General features: G+C 35.7%; 1 protein-coding gene across 13 annotated transcripts in view; it reads right to left on the reverse strand.

Moving 5' to 3' along the window:
• Nucleotides 1-5,328: 5,328 nt before the first annotated feature.
• The window catches only part of LOC150093662 (uncharacterized), a 442,983-nt gene continuing 422,356 nt past the window's right edge, over nucleotides 5,329-25,955 (reverse strand). For 6 of the 13 annotated variants that reach the window (XM_090412727.1, XM_090412722.1, XM_090412723.1 and 3 more), the window contains 3 exons: nucleotides 21,475-21,663; nucleotides 10,569-10,727; nucleotides 5,329-5,743 (listed from right to left, as the gene is read on the reverse strand). In XM_090412727.1, coding sequence (XP_090268853.1) covers nucleotides 5,652-5,743; nucleotides 10,569-10,727; nucleotides 21,475-21,663 — 440 coding nt within the window. In that variant the 3' untranslated portion in view covers nucleotides 5,329-5,651. Of the gene's footprint in view, nucleotides 5,744-10,568; nucleotides 10,728-21,474; nucleotides 21,664-25,955 lie in introns of those variants that run through there. The other 7 variants (XR_016550305.1, XM_090412729.1, XM_090412730.1 and 4 more) reach the window with 6 other exon arrangements.

Here is a 25,955-nt window from a genome sequence, read left to right on the forward strand (position 1 = left end):
ATTGCCATGCCTGTTTAATAAGAGTCTTACAACATCACAGGTTCCAAGGGAGTGGAAAGAAAGTAAAATTGTTTCACTGCATAAAGGTGGTGATAAGGGCTGTGGCTCCAAATTATAGGCCAATCTGTATATCTGGAGTTGTGGTGAAGGTACTAGAGAGAGATTGGTGAGAAGTAGGTCACAGAAACGAGTTGATAAAGGGAGATCATGTTTTACTAACTTGTGTACTATAACAAAGTGACAAATAACTTTGACAGGGAGAGATGCATATTCATTGGTATACATGGATTTTGCAAAGGCTTTTGATGGACAGCTGTTAAATAAATTGAACGGTGGGATTGGATAACAGACTTCTGGGTTGGATCAGATAGGTATCAGAAAGTTGTATATGGCAGTGCAGTATCCCAAAAGTGGAAGGTTACTGGTGGTGTGCTGCAGGGGTTAATTTTGGGACTATTGTTGTTCAATTTGTATATTAATGATATTGGATGGGTTTAATTAGTGATATTCAGCTGTTTGCAGATGATGCAAAATTGGGAAGAGCAATGCTGAGTCAATCAGACGTTTCCTTACACGAGAACGTGAATAGATTGCATGAATGTGCAGGTAAGCGGAACTGCCAGTTCAATATTGCAAAGTGTAGGGTCTTGAAATTTGATAAGCAGCAATGGATGCAAAGTATATGCTTGGTGGGGAAACTTTAAAGGAGGTAGAGGAGATGAGAGATCTGGGAGTAGTGGTGGACAAGGATTTGAAGTTCAGGGGCCACATTGCACAAGTTGTGAAGACATCACATCGGATAATGACAATGATGCAGAGGACCCTGAAATGCAGAAACAAAGAGGTTATGATGCCATTGTATAAGTGTGTACACATTTGGTCATCAGTTTTCATTGTATGGATTAGTGTGTACACATTTGGTTATCAGTTTTCATTGTGATGAGGATATGTTAGATATTGTCCAGAGAAGATTCGTAAAGGTGGTCAGTGGTCTGGAATGTGGAGTACGAGGACAGATTGAGAGAATGAAAATTGCAAAGCCTTGTGAATAGGAGGAGGGGGGGAATACATGTTCGAGACATATAAGCTAGTCAAGGGTTGTTATTAGGTTGACATAGAGGATATTTTTCATAGAATGGGAGAGGGGTATAGAACAAGAGGCCATTGCTGGAGGTTGTGAGCAGAGGAATGAGGAGTTAGTGAGTGGAATGCATTGGCTGAGTGTGTTGTGAATGTAGATACATTGAATCAGTTTAAGCAGTTGGATGAGTATTTTGTGCGATGACTTCCCATGATGAGTCCTTGACTCCATGGAGGTCAGATGTTAATATGTTGGCCTGATGACCTTAGCTGTTCTGGCCATAATTACAAATCAAAAACTGCCCCCATGATATTTACCTTCTGTAATCTTCCTATTATTTTTGTGTAGCTACTTTTACACAAAACTTTCTTACATTTTTTCTCTGTGTTTCTCTAAGTGTACATACTGAGTTAGTTGCTAGGAATCTAATCAGTCCTGAAAAAAAAAAAATCAATTGTATCAATTTCTTCTTTTTCAGCACGTTATTGAGGTTACTAAATTCTAAGCTCTAAATTAAAAAAAAAAAAAAATTCTTGCAAATATTATCTCATGTTTCCCTAGCTGAATCAATTATTGTGTTCTTGAGATGTTTACAGGAATTTCTGTAAACTTCAGGATAAGAAAGAGCAGGATATCTGTCTTTAGGTATGATAAGTAAGGTATTAAGTTTGCAAACTGGATGGAAAGAGACTTGTAAGTTAATCCATTGAGTCTTGCTATCTTTTTTGAAAGTCCTTTAACATATGGAATACAAATTCAGGTCAATTCTTCTTGAGGAAAGTTAAGATGACTACCATAATTATTGACTTTTTTTTTGTTTGATAGTTTTTGCATTATAACCATTAGAGATAAAGGCAGTTCTGATAACAGTTCTTTGTTTAGAAGAGAATCTTTAGAACATATTTTATGAACTCTGTTGACTAAAGATTTGATTACACCATATTTCTGAAAAGGATAACAATGTGAGTTAGAATCAAACCAGTATGAGTTGGTTTTCTATATACTCAGAACTGTAGCATGCCATTTGGTTGACAAAGAATGAGAACATCAAGAAAAGGAAGACAATTGTAATCTTCTACTTCCAGAGTAAATTTTCATTCTTGGGTTTATTAAATTAATTTTTTCAAGAAATTCATGAAGATTGGACAAGGAGGAGTTCCATACAGCAAACACATCATCAACATATCTGTACCAAATCAATGGTTTAGGTCAGTGCTTCCCAAACTTATGGATGTAACGGCCCTTTTGGAAAAATTAAAATATTTCACAGCCCCCATCGGGAAAAAAAATCTTAATACAGACATATATTATTATAATATTTTTTGTATTTATATTCAATACAAAACATACAGTGAATATTGCAAAAATCAAATATTACATTTTTAGCATCTTATATACACATTTGACATGGAACATTATCTTATATTTTTATATAGATAGATATATATTGTTATAGATATATAAACTTGGCCGTTTTAAATGAGCGCAAGATTATGCATTTATAAGCTTTTTGTGCTTCTTATCAATACCTTTGAAATGAAACTTATATGAATAAGCATATATTTACTAATTTCATTAAGCACCAAAATATGCAGGAAGCAACATTTGTGAACCAACACCAATGTGATTTTTTCCATTGAAATTTAAAAAATAAATTAGAAGAAATAATAAAAATTAAATATGTTTCTTTTAAGTTAAAAAAAAATCTACTTAGTCTTAAAACATTTTAAATTTGTTTTCATTATTTCACGGCCCACAGTTTGGGAAGCACTAGTTTAGGTGAAAAAAACAGACAGAATATGTTGTTTGAAATGTTCTATAAAGTAATTAGCTAGAGTAGGGGAAAGGAGGAGACTCCATAGCTGTTCCCTCTATCTGTTTGTATACAGTTTGTTGTGGCAGCTAAAGTCTCCTGAGTTAATGACAAAATCAAATAATTTTACAATATCAGGAGGAAAGTCATTACTATTATATGACACCTCCAAAGAGCCTAAAGACTCATTGAGTGGAGGGCACCCACTCTACAACTTCTCCGTCTCTGCCACTGCATCAACAATGCCAAACCATTGCCCACCACCACCAGTATAGTATTTGTGCCTGTAAATTGCGTGTGTCCTGAAGGGTGATTTGTCTGTATGTGGGATGAAAAACCCAAGTTTCCAGGAGGGGAAAACCCTGCTATCTCCATATGAGATTGGCTAACACCTTCAATTGGAAAAAAGAAAAAAAATAGATTCCTCATCATGACGAGAACTGAACTTAGGCCTTTTTCCAATCAAAGGGTACAACATACCATTGTTCTTTCAATTGCATGATGGAAGTAAAAGTCATTACGAAGTAATTCAATTGTAGCTGTCAGAGGGATAAAATTTTACAAATAAAGACATTTAAATTAAATGTGATTCCAGTAATAATATTTTATGATGAATTCTATCACTTTTTAATTTTTGGAAAAAAAAAAAAAACACTTGAGAAATATAACTTCTACATTGATTCAACCTTGGTCCCCTGAGTATGGCCTTCTTTGATAAGACCTCAGTAAAGGTCAAAACTGGTCTGGATAGTGACTCCTCCCTAAGCACTTCCTTAATGACTTTCCTATAGCATTATGCACTTCTAAAAAGGAAATGTGCTTTGTATTATAGGATACTAAGGCAATTGGTGTGAAGTTACAACCCTCTATATACATCTAGTTGTGAAGATACTTCATGCACAAATTTTGTTTGCTTATGCTTGAATAAAGGGTTAAATAAGAATATAATTTCTTGGCAAATATAATTTACTTATGATCTTATCTATAGTGGCTTATTTTGGACTACTTTCAAAATAAAATGTGCTTTGTATTATAGGATACTACAACTGATGTGAAGTCACCAGCCTCTATACACAGCCTAGTTGTGAAGATACTTCATGCACAAATTTTGTTTACTTACACTTGAATAAAGGGTTAAACAAGAATATAATTTCTTGGCAGTATTATTTACTTATGACCTTACCTACAGTGGGTTGAAAAAGTCAAGCTTTAATCAATTAGATTGCTCCTAGATCTATTCTGCATGTTATTGGTCACCTGAATGCCATGTTGAAGACAATATTAGCACCTCAAATGTTAGCTATGATTATGTTCAGAAGGAGGAAGAGGGGTGATAATTAATCTAATGAACTCCCCTCACTAATTAAATGTTTGTCTAACATTAAAGTTGTTATGGAGAGGATTATTCATTGTGGATACTGTAGTTGTAATAGTGTGGTGAGCAAGGAGTGATTTTTGGCATAGAGAGTGGTGGGTGAGCACAATGTATTGGATCTGTAACATGTCTGTGTTATAACAGATGTGTTACTGATTGAGTAGAGCCTTCCATGATGAGTGATTCCATGGAGCTCTGTTTAAAATGCTTAGACCACAATGATCGATTAGCAGTAATTTAACGATAACCTCTTTATCTAACAAAATGTAAAATAATTTATTACCATTTCATTACATAACAACATCATCTACAGATATTAGAATAATAGATACAATATGGCAAACAGCAGTTCAAATAACATTAGGCATATTCACTTGAAAATATTATTATATCCCCCCCTCCCATTTCCTTATTTTTTTTATTTACCATTAGCCAAAAGCTTCAATGATTATTTTATTTTAGCAAAGTGATTCATTAATTCATTCATAAAGTATATTCTAATTTCCTGCCATTTGTAAGCTGGATAAACCTGTTGTCTTCCCCCCCTCAACTAATCATCTCATCATGGTCAAGGCAAAAGTAGTTTAATGTGTTAAATTTTTCAGCAAATTTATATATGTATACTGACACTTGAAGTATTATATTACTACACTAACTCTATGGATTTTCATGACTCATTGTGTGAGGCCACTCTACCCTAAACAACAATACTACATGATCCATCATCCGCCACATGCACTACCAACTAGTACCAAACGCACAATTAACAGACAGTTTTTCTGTCTGTTAACTGTGCGTTTGTGTGTTCTCTGGCTGGTTTGCCTGTTTTCAGAATGAGACCAGCTAAGTTACCTTCAACTGAAAATGTCCATACATACACACGTATATATATATAGATTCCTCATGTCATGATAGGAATCAAACTAAGGGCTTTTCCACTCAAAGGAAGCAGGACCCATTGTTCTTCCAAATGTACCATGGAGGTATTGTTTTAAAATTAACTGTCATAAAAGCTCTATTGTAATGCATCATAAAATTATATGGTAAGCAGAACCATAATGAACAAATTTTAACATAAAAGATTATTTAATATTCATAGAGCATAACTTGTTCTAACATTGCAACACTTGTTACTGTATCTTTCATTGCTACAACATATTGTTAACAGAACAAAAATTATAGCTCAATCAGCTTCTCTGTATTTCAGTCATTAATAATTTTTTTTTTTTTTTTGTCATGGCTCTGAACACTTTGGAAAGACTAACAAACATAGAACAGAAGTTATTTTATCATAAGTTAATTTAAAATTATTAGGTAGCAATAGTCTTTTACAAACTAAATAACCAAAAGAAGAGTAGTCTTGTTTTTGCAGTTTATAGAGTTCATCTTTTTTCTTCTCCAGGGCTTGTACTAAGTCCAATATTATCATTTGTAGAGCAATTGTATTTTAGATGATTACATTCAGAGCTGTCATCTGTGAATGATAAAAGAAAAATACATAAGTTTATATTATAAGAGACAAATGATAAACTACAGCAAAAATGGCATACCATTTATATTAAAAAATACAATATGCAAAACTTAGTCAGAAATAAACAGATACAATACAGTGTGTGATTTAAAAGCATTTATATAAAAATAGAAGGTAAAGTTCCTGGAAAAAGAAGAAGGGGTAGACTGTCAATAGGGTGGATGGATGGCATGTGTGTAGTGGTTGATCTTCAGAGAGAGAGTTGAAGCCTCTAGAAAAGCATACAAGAGGACTACATGGTGAGCATTGGGGTGACCATATAGCATCTGTGGATGCCCAATGAATGGATGATGATATATAAAAATATGCCATTGTGAATGGTAGTATCAGAGGATAACTGAATGTCCATATGCCTAATGGCAAGTAATAAGTTTTTAATATCAACCTTTGAGAATCCCATCAAAGGCTGTAAATATATATTATTCCTGTTTAGATAATCCAGGAATCCTGCTCAAGAAACTAAACAGCTTATTTTTTTCAAACTACTTAAGATGAAGAATCACATATGAACAGTGCAACACACAAAAGTAATGACTTGAATTAAGTAAGCCAAAATGTGGAAAAGGAAATATTTATTTAATATTTCCTTTTCCAGATGATATATAAAAATATGCCATTGTGAATGGTAGTATCAGAGGATAACTGAATGTCCATATGCCTAATGGCAAGTAATAAGTTTTTAATATCAACCTTTGAGAATCCCATCAAAGGCTGTAAATATATATTATTCCTGTTTAGATAATCCAGGAATCCTGCTCAAGAAACTAAACAGCTTATTTTTTTCAAACTACTTAAGATGAAGAATCACATATGAACAGTGCAACACACAAAAGTAATGACTTGAATTAAGTAAGCCAAAATGTGGAAAAGGAAATATTTATTTAATATTAACAAACTGCACTCCTTTCTCCTCACACATTTCCGCTAACATATCATTCATAATCCTTGCTCTCTGCCTCATCTCACCAGTCTTTCCTATCATACTATTATCTTTTATCCATCTCAACAACCTCCTGATATCTAATCTTACATGTTCTTTGGTCCCAGTCAAGTCATTTGTGCCATTACAACTACCAACTCTTTTGATTGCTTACTTCCCCATATCCAATGCCTCAATCACTGTACTCATTCTACCTCCAGGAAAACAAATCTTGTGCATCCTCTCGTTGAGCACATCTCTAATAATTGAATCACCATACAACACCACTCGCAGGTTTTTCATGAAATGGACAAGGAATGAAGTTAAGAGAATACATATCAAATTCTCTTAACTTCATTCTGCATCCATTTCATCATCTTAACTAACTCAACTTTCAAATCTTGCGTAACATTTTTGATCTCATTCACTCTCTCAATTTGGTTGCCAGCCATACATGCTTGTTCACAGTCAATGCTGCTCGCCACCTTACTTTTAACTACACTTTGTTTTTTAACTTCCACTACATTCATATCACTTTTGTCCTTCTTATCATCGACTGTTAAGTTTATCGGATCACTTGTTCTCTTTTTCAAAATTTTTTTACCATTTTTTTCACTGCTCTTTTACACCATTCCTCTTTTTTTTATCAGATGAGCATTCATCCTCCTTGCAGCATTCTCGCTACCAACACTTTCAGTTATCAACACATTAGCACTCAACAAGTCCTCGTTCAGCTCAAACTTCACACACACACCCTCCTTCCATCTACCTTAAATATCCAAAATTTATCTATATAATCAGATGAATACATATAGCACATCTCACATTTCACAAAATGACTGAAATCAAAATTAAATTTCTGCATGGACAAAGCTGCTGACATCTTTCCTTTGCCAGTTTCTATACTAAGCTCTAATTTTAACGAATCCACACTAAAAACACTGCAAGTGCACAATGTTTACAGCAACTCTTATTCATAAATACACACTTATTTAATTATTTATTATTTCACACTTATTCCTTCTTTACACACTGCTACTTCTCTTGCGACCTCCATGGATGAGTAATATCAGTAAGCATGACCTACAGAAAAAGAAAATGCTGTGGAGGGTATATAAGGGAAATGGTGGCCAGCATAGTAAGGAACACAAAATGAGATTACAAGAAGAAACTTGCCTAGCAGGTGAGTTCTATTGTTATATGGCAAGTAAGAGGAAGAATAATGACTATGGAAGATTAACCTTGATGAGTGATGATGGTCACGAGGTGATAGAAGCAGATAAAATAGTTGAGTTACTGAGTGACCATTTTGCAAGGGTATATCATCCAAGTGTGGTTCCTGCTGTGACAGACTTATGGGAGAACACAAGTGGATGAACTGGATTTTCTTAGAATATTGCAAAATCTCAATGCAAATACAGCTATGGGATTAGATGAGATATCAGCTTGGATTTTGCGAGAAAGTGCCAGGTGACTGGCAATGCCTCTAACTAGGCTCTCTTTAATTTAAGTCTCAGCTCTAGTAGAGTTCCAAGGGAGTGGAAAGAGGTCAAAATAATTCCCTTGCATAAGGGAGGTTCTAAGACTGCAGTAGCAAATTATAGACCAATCAGTTTCTCAGGTGTGGTGGTAAAAGTACTGGAAAAACTGGTCAAAAAGAGAATTTAAGAATGGGTGGATAAAAATATGATACTGTATGAGGGATAACGTGGCTTTGTGAAGGGTAAGTCATGCCTTAGTAATTTGCTAACTTTTTATAATAGAGTAACAGGTGGCTGGATCTCAGAGAAAGGAACTTCAGAGTTGGACATTAGAAATAGAATAGGCAAAGCTAAATTGGCATTTATGGAAATGAAGAGAATTTTAATAAACAAGAACACTAAAATAGGGATTAGAATTGGAATAGTTAAAGCAACAGTTTGGAGTATTGCAAGTTATGGAAGTGAGTCATGGACACTAAGAAAGAGAGATATGGAAAGAATTAATGCATTGGAAATGTGGTGTTATAGAAAGATGGAAAAGATTAGCTATACAGAAAGAATATCAAATCAAGAAGGTTTAAGACGAGTTGGGATGGAAAGAACACTGTTAAAGAATATTATGCAAAGAAAGACTAGATTTGCAGGACATCTTCTGAGAGGTTCTTCGGGACACCTGACAAGAACTATATTACAAGGGAAAGTTGAGGGGAAGAGAAGACGTGGAAGACCAACTAGAGAGTGGTTTAATGACATCGTGGAATGGACTGGTTTAAGAATGATGGAAGCGACAGACAGAGAGAAATGGAGAAGAGCTGCTCATCTACTGCAACCCTCTTGCTAGAGGATGCTACCGGACGACGATGAACAGCTGAGTTGGATAAAGGAAATGGCTATACAATGAAATAAGAGGATGGCTGATGGACAGGTATCAAAAGTGGTATAAGCAGAAGCAGTGGGAGACAAAAAGGGATGTTAATATGGTATTAATATTATAGTACTTGATGAGATTTTGCCATGTATATTAGAGGAAGAAAAGCTGATAGTGTCCTTGACTTGGCTCTTCAATAAGACTCTGGCAATAACTGGTCCAGAAGAATGAAAAGAGGGGAAAATAGTGCATAGTACTAATACATGTGTGTGTGTGTGTGTGTGCATGAGTTTTGAGGATGAAGATAAGGCTGGTTTTAAACAGAATACAAACTTGAATTGACGAGAATGTACATCTTTCTCGAAAGCTAAAAGCTCTTTTCTAGGTTTCTAGATTTTTCAAACATTTGATAACATCCACCAAACTAACTGAGGTTGAAACTGGGTAAAAAGCAGCATGGATAGGTCTGTTCTGGAACCTCTGTATCAGTGATGCTTAAGTTCAAGCTTTAAAAGATGATGTTCAGTTGTTTGCAATTGAATATCTTCTTTTATGAACTTTATTCAGATGATGCTAAATTGGGAAAAGCAATTTCAGGAAGTTCTGATGTGGCATTATTATTACAATAAGATTTGAACAACTAGTATCAGGTCAGCAATGATAAGTGTAAGTGATATACTTTTGCAAGAGAAGATGGAATAAGTTGTACTGTATTGGGGGAAGAAGAAATAGGAAGCTGCCAAATAAGAATGAGAAGATGATGGTTTCACTATATATAAGGTAACATCAGGCAGCATCCAGATTTCTGTGTGCAGATACTAGTGATGTTACAGGATTTTGGAATGGTGAGTATATGGTGGACAGATTTGGGGATGTGCTTAGCAGAGCTTGGCAAATAGAGCAGAAGAGGTGATATGATGGAGAAATATTATTTTATTTAATGTGATTCCTACCCTTATAAATGTTTTATTGGGCAAGGATATTTGTTATTTTTTTGCTATTTTTATTTATCTCTTTAAATAATTGGGAAACTCTGCTCTAGAGACCAAACATGGAACATATTCAAAACACTTCAGGCTTTCAAATAAGCAGAGAAGTGGTCTCATACCAGGTAATGATATTCATCTCCCACCTAAAGACTATCACAAACATCTATGCCCACAGCAGGATTTTCACTCACGACCTGTAGTTGGAGAGTGGATATGCTAACCATTCGGCCAACCAAAGCTTCTGTGCATCATATCTTAATTCACCAACCAACAGCTGAATTCTGAACATTTTCATATGTCTTCAATGTATTTAAACACTCATGCTTTATCTTCTTTATAATATCACAGAGTTGTTTTTGCATCTGCAGCAAAAAGAAGTTACATAAAAATTCAATGTAGTTTCATGTAATATGATAGCTAAGTCAGTTTAACATATCATTTAAAAATAAATTCAGAAAAGAATGGAAGACTATTTTTTTAATATATTTCAAATAATTTATCCAGAGATTACCTTTAGAAAGTACTTCTTCATCACAGATAATTTCTTTCCTTGCAATATATGGTTTAACATCCTGAACATTGTGATAAATATTATGGTTATAACTAGGATCTGTTAATGTAGATTTTTCCAATGTATTATATTTTGAATCACTTGTAGCAGCAGCAGCACCTAAAAAATAATCTGTATTTTACTCTACTATTTTCAAATGATTCTCATGATATACAACCCAAATCTACTTCGTATGCATCTGTGGATCTTGTTACTTAGTATTAGGAGAAAATACATAAGCAGGAATACTCATTTTTTTTATCTGGGTTCAAGAATCTCAGTAAGATGAGCAATAAATAAATATAGTAGTATTAAGAAAATTAGGTAAAACATCAATTCTTTTCACTCAGTCATGGGAGGGAAAAAAGGGTTGACCCTTTTATTCATATGGAGCTTAATGTATACGATTGTATTGACCTTTGCTAATCATATGAGGACATACAGAGGGTCTGTGGTTCACAAAGTTTAGTTGATAGGTGGAAAAAATAGGGTAGGATAGAAACGTAAGTTGTTCAAGAAATGTTTCAATGCAGGAAAAACAAAGGATTAACTAGGAAGTTATATAAGAGTGTGGTTAACAAGGGTTAAGAGGACTAGATTTTTTGTTTTGAGTGTTGAATGAGTGGAATGGATTGTCAGAGACATTCGTGAGTGTTATTATTACATAACACCTCCAGGGAGTCCAAAGACTAATCGAGGGAGGATACTTACTCTACAACTCTCAGTCTCCAATCTACCAACTGTAACTACCTTCATCATCTACACCAACGGCATCTACTGCCACCCACCACCACTAATATTTTCACAGACAAACATCCATTCCCATGATGGGATTCCTACAGCCTTTTGGCAGGAGAGTGGATACGCTAACCACTTGGCCAACCAGTGTTAATAATCATCAGTATGGACCTCCCATGATGCCTTATTGACATTTAGCATACTCAGTAATCAGAATACATCCTCTTCATTCACTAACCTTTACCACTCATTATCCTTTGAGGAATAAAGCTTGTAGTACCAGGATGGAATACTCTGATAAAGTGATCATTAAATAACTCAACTATGTCATCTGCTTCCCATATCCAGCAAGATCATCCACTATCATTTTGTGGATAAATATTCTTGGGATAATCTTATATATTCTAAGTTGTTGAAAGTTTTTTCACTTGGTTATACTATAAATTAAAGATATACCAAGAAATTATGTACTTGGTTTAATTCTTTATCCAAGTGTAAGCAAACAAAGTTTGCGCCTGAAGCATCTTTAGGACTGGGGCAACTCGTGGTAAAGGTGGTATTGACTTCACATCACTTGTCTTAATATCCCATAATGCAAAGCACATCTCCTTGAGAACATGTATAATGCTATGCATTATGGGACAAGTGATGTGAAGTCATACCATGCCCATTATGGGATTCGAACCTACAGCCTTTTGGCAGGAGAGTGGATATGCTAACCACTTGGCCAACCAGTGTTAATAATCATCAGTATGGACCTCCCATGATGCCTTAACCAAGTGAAAATCTTTCAACAACTATCTATCTCTAATCCAGAGTATTATAATAATAAGGTGTGACACCTTTTGGCAACTCGTATAGAAAAATATGACTTCTGCATTACTTTAATCTTGGTATCACCTCTGGGTCTGTCTCCCACTGATGAGACCTTAATAAAGGTTGAAACTGGTCTGGGTAGTGACCCTTCCCATAATGCATAGCATTATGCATGTCTGCAAGGAGATGTGCTTTGCATTATGGGATACTAAGACAAGTGATGTGAAGTGATACAACCTTTACCACGAGTTGCCCCTGTCCTGAAGATACTTCAGGTGCAAACTTTGTTTGCTTATACTTGCATAAAGGATTAAACCAAGTATATAATTTCTTGGTATCTTTAATTTATTATATATTTTAATTTTCTCTCCTTCCAATATTAGTCACTTTCCTAGCCTGAGCCTTATATTCCTCATGCAACAGCTCTCCACCTCTCTATTTATATGCCTTCCATAATCTCTCTCTCTTTTTCTTTCTGTAATTCCCCTTTCATTGAGTTCGTCATGTCATCCATTTGACTCCAAATTGCTTTATCTTCTTCACTCATGGTATACAATCTCTCATTGCTGTCAACAATTTTTTCTTATAAACCCTCTTCCTTCAAATTCTTTCATCCATTGTACTGCTGCAAGCTGGTTTCTAAGTCTATGATAGTCACCTGTGTTACAATTCCACATAACTTCCTTCTGTTTTGATATCTCCACATGCTTATTCATCTTCCAAATCAGGACTACATGGTCACTCTCACCAATGGAGGGGGGGGGGCAATAATGTCATCTGTCACAATTAGATCCTCTGATGCTATGACCAATCCAAAACTGTTGATCCTCATATTCCCTCTGCCATAATAATAATAATTTTTTTTTAAATAACGAAACCTGTGGTGCGTTCATAATTAGAAGAAACACACGTATAAACCACAGTGAAAATTATTTAATTGTAAATAATTTTCACTGTGGTTTATACGTGTGTTTCTTCTAATAATAATAATAAGATTGAATTACAATCAAGAGAAATATTGATATTGACTCTGTGGAGTCAAGCAAATCATTATGAGAAGTTTGCTTAACTTCCACGTCATCAATTATATTTTAAAGTCATTCTGTCTTCATGCTTACCACCCTCTAGGCAAAAACTTCCTTCTCACTCCAATGTATATCTTCCAGGAATGTCACTGTTCTCTTTGTTCTCCCATTTGGAAAAATTTCCTCATATGCTTTCTGTCTACCAAACAGTATGGATTACATTTCCTCAATTTGTCCTCATAACCAACAGTTCAAAACTGATATTATTACCTTCTGATATTATCATCTTCTGTATGCTTCCTTAAGTTACCTCATCTGTTTGAAATCCAGATGTGTCTCATTAAGGTTGAGTACAAAAGGAGCCATCCATCTTTATCTCTACTGGTCATGTCCTTCTCATTGCAACAAATGGCTAGCAGCTTTGCAATGTGCCCCTGAACTTAAATTTTCAGTCAACCATCATTTCAAGATCCCTTGCCTCCTCCCTCCCTCACTACAATCATGGGATACACCCCTTTCCATCTTGAATACTAAAGTTAAAGCCATATGCTTAGTAATTAAAACTGCATTCCTACTCACTTCCCACATTTTCAGCCTATTTAGATCCTCCTGAAGGGTCCTCAACATCTCTAACATAATAACTCTCCAGATTTGCATCATCTACAAACAACCAAAATTATTCCATAATACAATCAGTATAAACACAGAATTCATAATAGTGAATTCATAATGCTGTAGAAAAAATAGAATTAATTTATTGAACTTAATAATATTTTACTGATTTTTTTTATCCAGCATCTTCAGATTACATTTAATTGTTTCTTGGACTCAATAGTTGTAGAAACAATTAAATTGTAACTGAAAAAGAATTAATAGAGGCTGAATAACCATAAAGTTAATTTGGAAAAATTAGGTTATATTTGGTCTCAGAATGACTGTGTCCCAGATCTTTGGCAGATTATGTAATCTGGTTCTAAAAACTGTCTCTCACACTTATAGTGACTTCTCTGTAACAGATATCTTCTTCCATTTAATCCTGTGTGATTGAACATCCAGAGCATGGTAAATTTTTGTGTTTTTCAGGGTGGATGCTAACTGATCTACCAGTCTGTCCAAAGTAGACTAAACTGCAAACACAAAGAATTTGAGATGCTTTAGACTTGGTCATGCAAGAGGACAAAGTTGAGAGTTTGAAAATTACATGGACATTATATCTCTTCAGAACTTTAGCTATCTTTCTTGATGTACCCTAAATATAAAGGATGGGGATGGTTTTGCGGTGATCTTGCATGATGGATGCAGGAGGGATGGGAGAGCATGCAGTATTTTATCTATTTTATAAAGGTTCTAGCCATTGGCTAAAAAGATGTGTTACAAGAGTACATGCTCTCAGTTTTAAGAGCTGTGTCATTTGAATAAATAGCTGATTCTGTATGCAAGTGTTTTTAGGATGCTGTACTGCTGGGATGTGAAGATATTTATGTGATTGCTTACATAAATACCTTCCCATATGTGTGGTTTTTCTATAAATGGAAAAGGCTAGTGAACCTTTAGGAATCTCTGTCACTAGTGTGTCTAGAAATGGGAGATAAATGTTACTTTCTTTTTCTATTATTATTATTAGTAGTAGTGCACATTCTGCAGAGTCAGCAAACTCATCATGGGCGATTCATTCAACTCACAACATATTTAATCATACTGAATCTTAAAATCCTTATTCCCTAGATTAACAACATATTTCAGTAAAGTGTTCCATTCACTCATAATTCTCCATGCAAAAAAAAAATCTACTCCTCACACTCCTCTTCACCACACTCTTACATAATGTAAGAGAAAAAGAGGTGATCTATCATATCATATCATATCACCTCTTTTCCTCCTATCCAGCAAACTCTGTAATTCAGATTACTTCAACATCTCCCAATAGCCAGTTCCAGAGTCCTGATATTGTCTTAGTCATTTGTCTCTAGACCCTCTCCAATATTTCCACATCACATTGAAAAGTAGGTGACCAAATCTGAACACAACAGTCCAAGTGTGGTTTCACCAGTGCTTTATACAATGGCACAACCACCTCCTTACATGTTAGAGTACTTCTTATCATAACAGCTACAATGTGAGTCTTTGCAACACTTGGAAATATGCCCTCTAAAATTCAGTCTACCATTCACTCCTAAATGTCAAATCTCATCCACTTCCTGCAGTACAATACCATCAATATAGTACACAGCCTTATATTTCTGCACTCCAAAATGTGACAGCTTGCATTTATTAAAATTACATCATCACTCCTTTGTACAAGTCAAAAGCCAACTGAAATCTTCTTGAAGAGAATTAAGATCAGCAGCACTGCTTATAATTGTCTCCAACTTTGCATCATCAGCAAACAACTTAAGATTCCCCAGTCATATGATATATTACTTACAAGTTAAACAGCAGGGGGCCCAAGAAAAGAACCCTGGAGCACATCATTGGTTACCCTCCTTTTTTTTGAGATACATCATGCACAACTTGCTGGTATTGTTCAGAGAGCCAATCACCAATCCATCTAACCAATATACTATCCATTCCCATCCTTTGCAGCTTGTACACCAACTTATCATGTGGTAATGTATCAAACGAATTTGCAAAGTCCAAGAATATCACTGTATATAAATCTCCCTTTTCCAACACACTTGTCACCTTATCATACAATGTAAGTAAATTGCTAAAACAAGACCCACCCTTTAGAAATCTATGTTGACCATCAAAGAATACTATGTCCAATCTTGTATTCTATTCCTAACCAATCTCTCCAACACCTTGACTACAACTATAGTTACACAGACTGGTTTATAAGTGGAAACTTCTGTCCTAGAACCATGCTTGTGGAGTGGTATTATTTTTCCTTCTTTCCACTCCTTATTAACCTTTATCTACTGCAAGACTTTCATTATATAACCAGATCAAGGGCATAACTAACTGTTGTATAACTAATTGTTGCATAACATTCCTTAAAAATATGTGTTGATATGTCATCCATTTCCATAGCCTTATAAGCATCTAACCCCATCAACACCTGATACACCTCTGATTCTTTCGCTTCCAATCCTCCTAATACTTGTCGCCCTTCTACATATTGCATGGCATCATTTACATCAGTATGATATATGCTGATCAAGTGCTCATTCAATAATTCCACTATATCCTTTACACTGGCCACTCTGCTGCCATGACTATCCATCAGTGTCAACTTGTCATAATTATTCTTCCTCTTACTATAGAAGTGGAAGACTTCCCTTGAATTACCCTTGGCCTGACCAGCCAAATTCCTCTCACACTGCACCTTTTCTTTTTTTTACCATGCTCATCACCTTCTTAGCCCACTTTGTACTCTTCATGGATCTGATTCCCACCAATTGACTTGCAGTTCCTCCATATCATTTTCTTTTCCAATGCAACACAGCTTGCTTGATTTCAGTATTCATCCATTTCATTCTTATTCTATTTACTCACTTAACCCTTGGTATGCAGTTATATATTGCTTGTGTCAGATACCGCCTTATGAATTTACATGCACTGTCAACATCTTATCTGCACAGCTCATCTACCTGACAAAGCAACTCGAGTTCAAATAGTGTTAGAGGGTGTTTCAGTTAAAGACATAACTATTCTGCCTCCAGATGGTGACAATGATAATGCGGTACTCACTTGTGAAGTGGCTAAGTTTATGAATGTTCCATTCAGGAAAGGTTACATGCTGAGCTACAAAGCAGGAAATTATGACCAACTGAGGAGTATACTGAGTTCAGCACAATGTATTGGCTGCTGGATGGGAAGAGTATTCACAGTGCATGGGAAGCATTTAAAAAATACTTAAATGGTGCAATATCAGAATGTTTCCTGAGATTCAAAGAACAAACAGGATAGGAGTCAAATGGATCTTTTCTTATGAATCCAAGCAAGGGATTCATAAGAAAAGGATGATATCATCCTTTTCTTATGAATGTGGAAGGAATACCATGTGCATAAAGATGATATCATTATCCTTGGAATGCATTGCCCAAGTGTGTTGTGAATGTAGACACACTGAAGCAGTTTAAGGCATGGTTAGATGAAAATTGTGTGCAATAATGCAACCTCCCACAATGAGTTTCTGACTGCGTGGAGGTCAGATGTTAATAATAATAATATCCATTATGAAAATTATAAGCATCAGGCCAGAAGAGTCACAACTGTTGTATGGAAAGGTAAGTCTGAGTATGAAAAAAAACTGGCTCTGATCACATAAAAAGCTAAAGACCACCCCAAAGAATTCTATCAATATGCTGCAAGTAAAAGAAAGAATGAATATAAAAGAATAACTCTACTGAATGCAGAATGGTGTGAGGATAACAGATGCAGAAGAGGTTGTTCAACTAATGAGTGCCTATTTTGCTAAAAGCTATCAACCTGATGTATGCAACATTAAGCTCACTGCTACCTCTTCTCTAGATGAAGAAACTCAAATGTACGAAGAGGAGATATTAGAGCTGTTGCAGAAACTGAATAAGAATTCACAAATAGAGACTGATGGGATATCAACATGGATGCTGGAAGAGTGTTCAGCTGAACTGGCTAGTCCTTTGACCAGGCTATATAATTTGAGTCTCAGAACAGGAAGGGTTCGGTAGGAATAGAAAGAATGTATGGTAATCCCATTGCACAAGGGGTGGAGCAAAGACCAATGTATCTAATTATTGACCAATCAGTATCTCAGGAGTGGTGGTGAAGATTTTAGAAAAGTTGGTTAGGACTTGGATTCAGAAATGCGTTGACACGGAATCTCTACTTTGCAATGAACAGCATGGGTTTACTAAGAACAGAGGTAAAAAAGGTCATGTTTTACCAACTTGCTCACATTCTATAACAATGATACTATTGAGCTAGACAAGGAGAATGGATACACCATGATACTTTTAGATTTTGCTAAGGCTTTTGACAGAATGCAACATGGAAGACTTTTACATAAATTGGAGAATATGGGATTGGATTATAAAATATTAGCATGGATAAGAGGATGGCTCACAGGCAGATATCAAAAAGTGGTATATGGGGATGTGTGTCTGCGAGATTTAAGGTAACCAGTGGTGTACCACAAGGATCAATTCTTTGTCCATTGTTATTCACTCTGTCAGTTAATGACACTGAAAGGATTTGACAAGTGACATACAGCTATTTGCTGATGATGCAAAGATAGGTAGGGTATCAGGAATTGGCTGATATATAGCAATTGCAGAATGATTTGAATAGGTTTGAACTGTGGGCATGGGAAAATGGAGATCAATTCATCATCAGTAAATGAATATAAAGTCATGAACTATGGTTTGATTAGATTATCCAATGTCATATTATGTTGGTGGGATAATGCTAGAAGAAACTGATCAGGCTAGGGATCTTGGAGTGTTAGTAGATAGGAAGTTGAAGTTCAGGGACCATGCAGCAAAGACTGCAAATTCATCTCAAAAGATTATTGCAATGCTGAAACAAACTTTGATATGTAAAGATAAGGATGTTTTTTTTTTCCTCTTTACAAGGCCTTGATAAGATCTCACACTTGGATGGTCTCCTGGTTTCTGTTGTTATTCTGATAAAGTGAAGAGAGTGTTAAAAATGATATCGAATTATGGAATACTGATTATGAAGAGAGAGATTGAGAATTTGTAGACTGCAGACACTAGCAAACAGGAGAAAGAGAGGATGATATGATTGAGACTTAAACATCTGAAAGGGTCATACAGGATTTCAGTTGATGGAATTTTTCATTTTATGGAGAGTGGGGGACAGGACAAGAGAAAGGCCATCCTCGGAAGCTGAAAACGAATGCTGCCAAGAAGGGGATGAGGTCTAGATTTTTCTCTCATACTGGAATGGATTGCCATTGGATGTTGTTGTGTGTGTGTGCATGCGCATGCGTGTGCAAGCAGTGTGAATGAATTCAAGAACAAGCACGACAGCTGGTGTGTGTGTGTGTGTGTGTTTAGTATGTGGCCTCCCTCAATGAGTCCCTGGAGGTCTCTATTAATAATATCCCCCTCCCTTTGCCTTGTGCAATTCAGCCACTTTGCTATTCATTACCTCTGTTCTCTTTCTTAACTCATTATTGTCATATCTGGGCAACATGCAAACAACTTTTCTTACAACTCTGTTATTCTTTACCTCCTGCAATAACTTCCTCAGGTCTCTATCAACATTCCCTTTTTTTCTAAGTCATTTGTGCCCACAACTACCACTAATTCTGATGCATGCTCTTTCTTTCTCTGCAATTATCAGTTATTTGTTTTGTATGAAGTGCACTTTTGGATGCTAGATGTGCTTAAAATGCATAGTGGCACCATTGGTTTACGGTGTAGCTGTGTTGAGTGCTTGGTTTTCAAAATGTTCCATAGAGAAACTGGCATAACAAAATATATTACATTGCTATTATTTTACATTACTATTATTGCTATTTCTTGAGTCATTTGTCACTTCTGTTTTCTTTCATTCTATCCTTTTGTATTCTTTCATTCCGACAATTTCATTCTCTGCCATTCCCATAGTTTCTCTCTCTCTCTTTCTGCCATACCTTTCTTCCATTTCTTCATACCTATTTTCTTCATTTCCATATCACTTACTTTCAGTTCTTCATTCTTAAGTTCTTCCACCCCCTCAGTCTCACTAGCTTGTCATTAATAGCATTTGTCTCACAAGTCTATGTGATTAACAGCATTTGATCTTTGTGGTACATGGCATGAAGAATTCATTCATACTGCCATTGTGTTCCATTCAAGGCAAGATTCAAAAATTCAGTAAAAAAGTCAGTAACAAATCTACAAAGCCCAATAATCATGCAGGTACAGAAAGCTTTTATAAAAATAAACAATATTATACTAAAATGCAAGCAATTGCCAATTAGCAAAATAGCACTTATCTTTTCCAGAGCTCTTCACAATGACTGAGTATGTTGAGGCCCTCTAGCAGTATGTCGGGGTAATTTTCTTATAAAAAGACAGCTACCTCTAGCAGTATATAAGTTGGTAAGCAGGTAAAGTTTTTTCAGACTAATGTTGAAGAAGTTTTTCATAGAGCAGTGGGAGATGGTGGGGGTGGGTAGCTGGAAGCTATAAGGAGGATGAGAGCAAGTGATGAAAAGCCGGTTTTTTGCATGGAGAGTGATAAATGATTGAAATGCATTGCCTGAGAGTATGGTGACTACAGAGATGTGAATTTATTTAAGGCATGGTTTGATGGCAGTGTGTACGCATGATTTAGAGGGACCTCCTACAATGAGTGATTCTGTGAAGGTCTGAAGATAATATTATTTAATAGTAAATTGTTTAAAGGTATATTGGATGAATACTTGGAATAGTTTCAGAGCAGAACAAGAGGAAAGACATGACCAGAGACAACCTGGAAGGTGCATATGGGAGTGATAAGGAAGAGGTAGGTTTCTCTCAGGTGCTGAACATGAAATAAATTGCCTGAGAGAGTGCAGGCAGTGAATAAGTGAAGCTTCTGCAATGTCTGATGACTCCATATAGATCCTGTAGTAATAATAATATTCAAACTTCTGGCCTTATAATAAGAGATGAATAGTTGATAATCCCCTATTAGGATTTTATTTAAAAATGTAATTTACTTCTAATATAAAAGAAATTTTTACTGAAATATCATGATGCTCCTAAAATTGTTTAAAATTGGATAAAAGGAGCTCAGCAATTTTTGCAATGGGGCAGTGCATATTGTAACAACTAAGTTAAAAAGATAAAATTAAATGATTTGGAAAACTCGTTCGCAGAGTACATAAGTTCTTTTTGCTATACACTTTGGTATTAGGTCTAGCTACTCACTGATGAAGCCTCAAAAAAGGCTGAAACCGGTCCGGGTAGTGACCTCCCTCCATAATGTAATAACAGCATACATTTCCTAGGAAATGTGTTTTTACATTATGGAAAATACCTAAGAATAGCGATCTGAACTTCCTCCACCTTTGCAATGAGTTGCCCGGTATTGTACTACGTACTAGGATCACTTGCATTGGCTAACGCTAGTGTCGCCGATACTTTATAGTTTACTATATTCGGCAAGAAACTCTCTGATTCCAATCTTTGAGTTTCTTATTCGGTTTTAAAACTATGTGGGATTTAATATCCCCTTAATTTAAGTAATGAATACTTTTTTGCTGCAATGCACCCACTTAATAAAAAAAAAAGCAATATGAATTATGCAGTTAAAGAGTAAATTATATAAGTTTCTGCCATAATGCTGAAATTTGATATGCCATAATATACCTTTTATACTTATGCTGTCACTCTCATTGTCACTATCCTCAAGTTTTGCTTTCTCAGGATTACTTAATGGAGGATCAAATCTAGAACATTTCATATCGATGGCTCCCAAGATGCTGTTGTTGAGACCAATGCTGGTTCCACATGGTGTTCCCTGACATGTATAAATGGGATTGTTGAAGAGATGATCATCTGTAAATTTTTCATTTAATTAAATTTTTTTATAAATGAATTTAAGAATTGATAACAACGTGGAATAATGAATCATTGCTTTTCCAGTGGTTTGTCAGGCATCATAATAAAGAACAGTGATTATATAACATTTTTTTTCCTAGTCAAAAAGAGAGAGATAGAGATGTATACAAGAAGAGGAATAACTGTATATATAAAGAGAGAAAGAAATAGTTATATAAAAATGTTGGAAGTTTTTCCACTTCGTTATACTATAAATTAAAGATGTCAAGTTATTATATTCTTGATTTAATCTTTTATCCAAGTGTAAGCAAACAAAGTTTGCACCTGAAGAAATTTCAGGCCTGGGCAACTCGTATATAGAAACTAACGACTTCACACCAATTTCTGTAGTATCCCATAATGCAAAGCACATATCCTTATTGTGAACCAAGTGGAAAAACTTCCAACATCTATCTCTACTCCAGAGTATTTTAATAATAAGGTGTGAGACCTTTTAGCTATTCATATATGAAAATATGACTTCTGCATTACTTCAACCTTGGTATCACTATCTGGGTCTGGCTCCCACTGATGAGACCTTAATAACGATTGAAACCGGTCTGTGTAGTGACCCTTCTCAAATAGTTCTGCATCTCGTCCAGCTTGGTCGGTGGTGTTGCAAAAATGGAACCATTTGGAGTTATGGTTGTTACAGTCATCTAGGATTATTATTATCATTAACATCTGACTGCCATGGAGTCAGAGACTTGTGGGTGGTACACACTATTGCACACAATGCTCATCCAACCACACCTTAAACTGATTCAATGTGTGTACATTCACAACATACTCAGGCAATGCATTCCACTCATCACCCACTCTCTATGCAAAGAACCTTCTCCTCACATCCTCCTTATACAGTTTCCAGCGATAGCCTCTTTTTCTACTCCACACTGCAATTCTATGAAAAATCTCTTTGGTTATCCTCCAAACATAATCAACAAATTGCTTTATAAAAATAACCTCCAACAACAAAGGATAGTTACTCAGTATGTTTCATCCATAGTCATCCCCTATGTTGGTTCAGTCTCCACTACAATAGCTAGAATTTTGAAGCCTTACAACATCAGAGTTGTGTTTAAACCGACTACAACCATTAGACAATTTTTAAGATCCCCTAAAGACAGCGTTCCATTTTTCAAATATGCAGGTGTTTATAGAATACCATGCACTTGTGGACTTTCCTATATAGGCCAAACTTCAAGAAGCCTGGAAATTAGACAGAAGGAACACAGAGATGTAAGTCACAACAGAATGGATACCTCAGGTTTGGCGCATCACTTCTCAACTTCTAACCATGCAATAGATTGGGAAAACAGCTCAATGCCATATATAGAGGATGATTACAAATGCCGAATATTCAAAGAAGCAGCAGTGATCCTACGAACAGGAAATAACCTGAACAGAAATCAAGGAGCAGTATTGAAAGATACATGGAACAATCTGATTAATTCATTAAGTATAGCAGAACTACAGTACACTAAAAACTATGTAACGTGTATTCACAATAATGAGTGAAGCATCTCGCTACATGCACACATTGTCACGCGAGCTGTCAAATTTGTTGCCTAACCGTTATAAACGGTTCTGTATTCTTTCGTTTTTTTGCATTTATTATTTTTTCACCCTTTTTAGTCTTGACAAAGCTAGACAGCATGCTAGTGAAACTAGTCAGCGTTCTTGTACATGTGTATTACGATGGTCTTATAATCAGAATAAGTTTTTGTGTTTATTACAATTTTACATTATCTCAATCTGTCCTTATATACCACATTCCAAAGACCACTGACCACTTTATGATTCTTTTCTGGACCCTTTCTAACATATCCTCATCACCACGAAAACCCGGTTAAGAAAACTGTACACAATAATCCATATGAGGCCTGATCAAGGCCTTATACAATGGCATCATAACCTCCTTGTTTCTGCACGTCAGGGTCCTCCACATCACTGCCACTATCTGATGTGACGTCTTCACATCCTGTGCAATGTGGCCCCTGAATTTCAGATCCTTGTCCATTACCAATCCCAGATCTCTCTCTCTCTCTCATCTATTTCTTTTAAAGTTTCCCCACCAAGTGTATACTTTACATCCCATCATTGCTTATTAAATTTCAAAACTGTACACTTTGCAACAATGAATTGATAATTCCACTTACCTACCCATTCATGCAATCTATTCAAGTACTCCTGTAAGACCATAACATCTGATTGACTCTGCATTGCCAATTTTGCATTATCAGCAAACAGCTGCATAGCACTAGTTAAATCCATCCCAATATCTTTATTTTACAAATTGAAATGGTCCGAAAACTGACCAAGGTGATACACCACTAGTGACCTTTCTCTTTCAGAATACTGTAACATCAAATTAAACTTTTTGATACCTATCTGACAGCTAGTTACCGATCTTGCTCAGAAGTCCATTATTCAATCAGATCCATTTCAATTTATTTAACAGCTTGTCATGTGGCAGTGTCCATCAAAAGCTTTTGTAAAATCTAAGTATTCCATTGTATATCCATCTCCCTTGTCCAGGATATTTGTCACCTTGTTATAGTACATAAATAAGTTAGTAAAACATGATCTCCCTTTAACAAGCCCATGCTGATAAACACAGAGAATACTGCTGTTATCAACCCATTTCTGTATCTTATTTCTCACTAATCTCTCTAGTACCTTTACCACAATTCCAGATATACAGATTATCGTATAATTTGATGCCAGACTCTTATCACCACATTTATGCAGTGGAACAGTTTCCCCTTCTTTCCACTTAGTTGGAACCTGTGCTGTTGTCAGACTTATTAAACAGGCAAGCCAATGCTACTGCCAGTTCTCTGGACCATTCCCTTAAGACACGTGATGATACATCATCAAATCCTATCACCTTATTGACATAAAGGTTATTTATTACCTCAAATACCTCCTGATCACTCACGATTAAGCCATCCTTTCCTATATTCTCTACACTTAAGTTCCTCGTGATACCACCCTGATCAGTATGAAACCCCCTTATAAATTGATCACTATATGCCTCCATGATATATATACTGATCACTATATGCCTCAATGATATCTTCTGCAGCAGTTAAAATTCTGTCATTTTCATCCATTAACATCATCTTACCATGATAATTTTTACTTCCACTTGCCACATATCTAAAAAAACTTTCTAGGGTTTTTCTGTGCCTGATTTTCCAATTTCTGCTCATACTGCACTTTTGTTTTCCTTATTAACTAGTCACTCTTCTGGCTTGTTCTTTACACTCTTCAGGTAACTGATTTTTATTATTATTCATCTCGTACTGTCTCCAAACTACCTTCTTCTTACATATTTCATGCTTAAGCCCCTGATTCATCCATTTTACACCTACGTTATTCACCTTTCTCCCTACAGAATACATTCACAAATTGATGCTGTTAAGTATTTCTTTGTCAGTTCACAAGCAGCATTTATTTCCTTACTGCTCAACTCTTTATTCCATGCTATATTTCCAAATTATCTCCTAAGCTTGTCATAATCACCAGCCATGTGCTTCCACGTACTTCCTTTCCTCACAGAAGTCTGTACAGCTAGGTGATCACTTCATGGTGAACTCTCACCAACTGGAGGAAAGTATGAAACCCCACTCATAAATGCATCCTCTGATGAAATGATCAGATCCAAAACTCTTGATCTTGTGCATCTTCTTTACATGCTGCCTGAGACAGTTATCTCTCAAGAACCCAAGAAATTCATTTTCCTTATTCCCAAATGCTCTCTTCATTCCAATCTCTACTGCCATAATTAAAATCACCCATAACAATTACCCATCCTTTGTTCACTAATCCAAGTTGTTTATACATTTCATCAGTACCCTCCACATTTCCAAGACTATAGCAACATCCAACTAAATATGTCTTCCTCTCAACCTCTACGTTACACCACACTGCCTCATAACCATTGCCACTATTTCCCTCTTTCATGTGTACATAATTCCCCTGCTATCATCAGCAGCATGTCCTCTTCCTTCCTGTCCTTTCTATCCTCACAACAAATACTGCATCCTACCATTTCTATTCCCATTAGAATATCATATTCATTCAACTATGTTTTACTTATACCAATGATTTTGGGGCAAATAAACTCAATCAAGTCCACGCAGTTAGCCGAGATTTGCAACCATATGCCTGGGGAAGGATTGTATAGGTTCAATTCCCATTGCTGATGTAAGGAGCTTAGGATCTTTCTCGGACATAGCCAAGTT

This window comes from Typopeltis vanoorti, chromosome 23 (assembly GCF_054136105.1).
Source record: "Typopeltis vanoorti isolate ZY-2024b chromosome 23, IOZ_Tvanoo_1.0, whole genome shotgun sequence".
Lineage (NCBI taxonomy): Eukaryota > Metazoa > Arthropoda > Arachnida > Uropygi > Thelyphonidae > Typopeltis > Typopeltis vanoorti.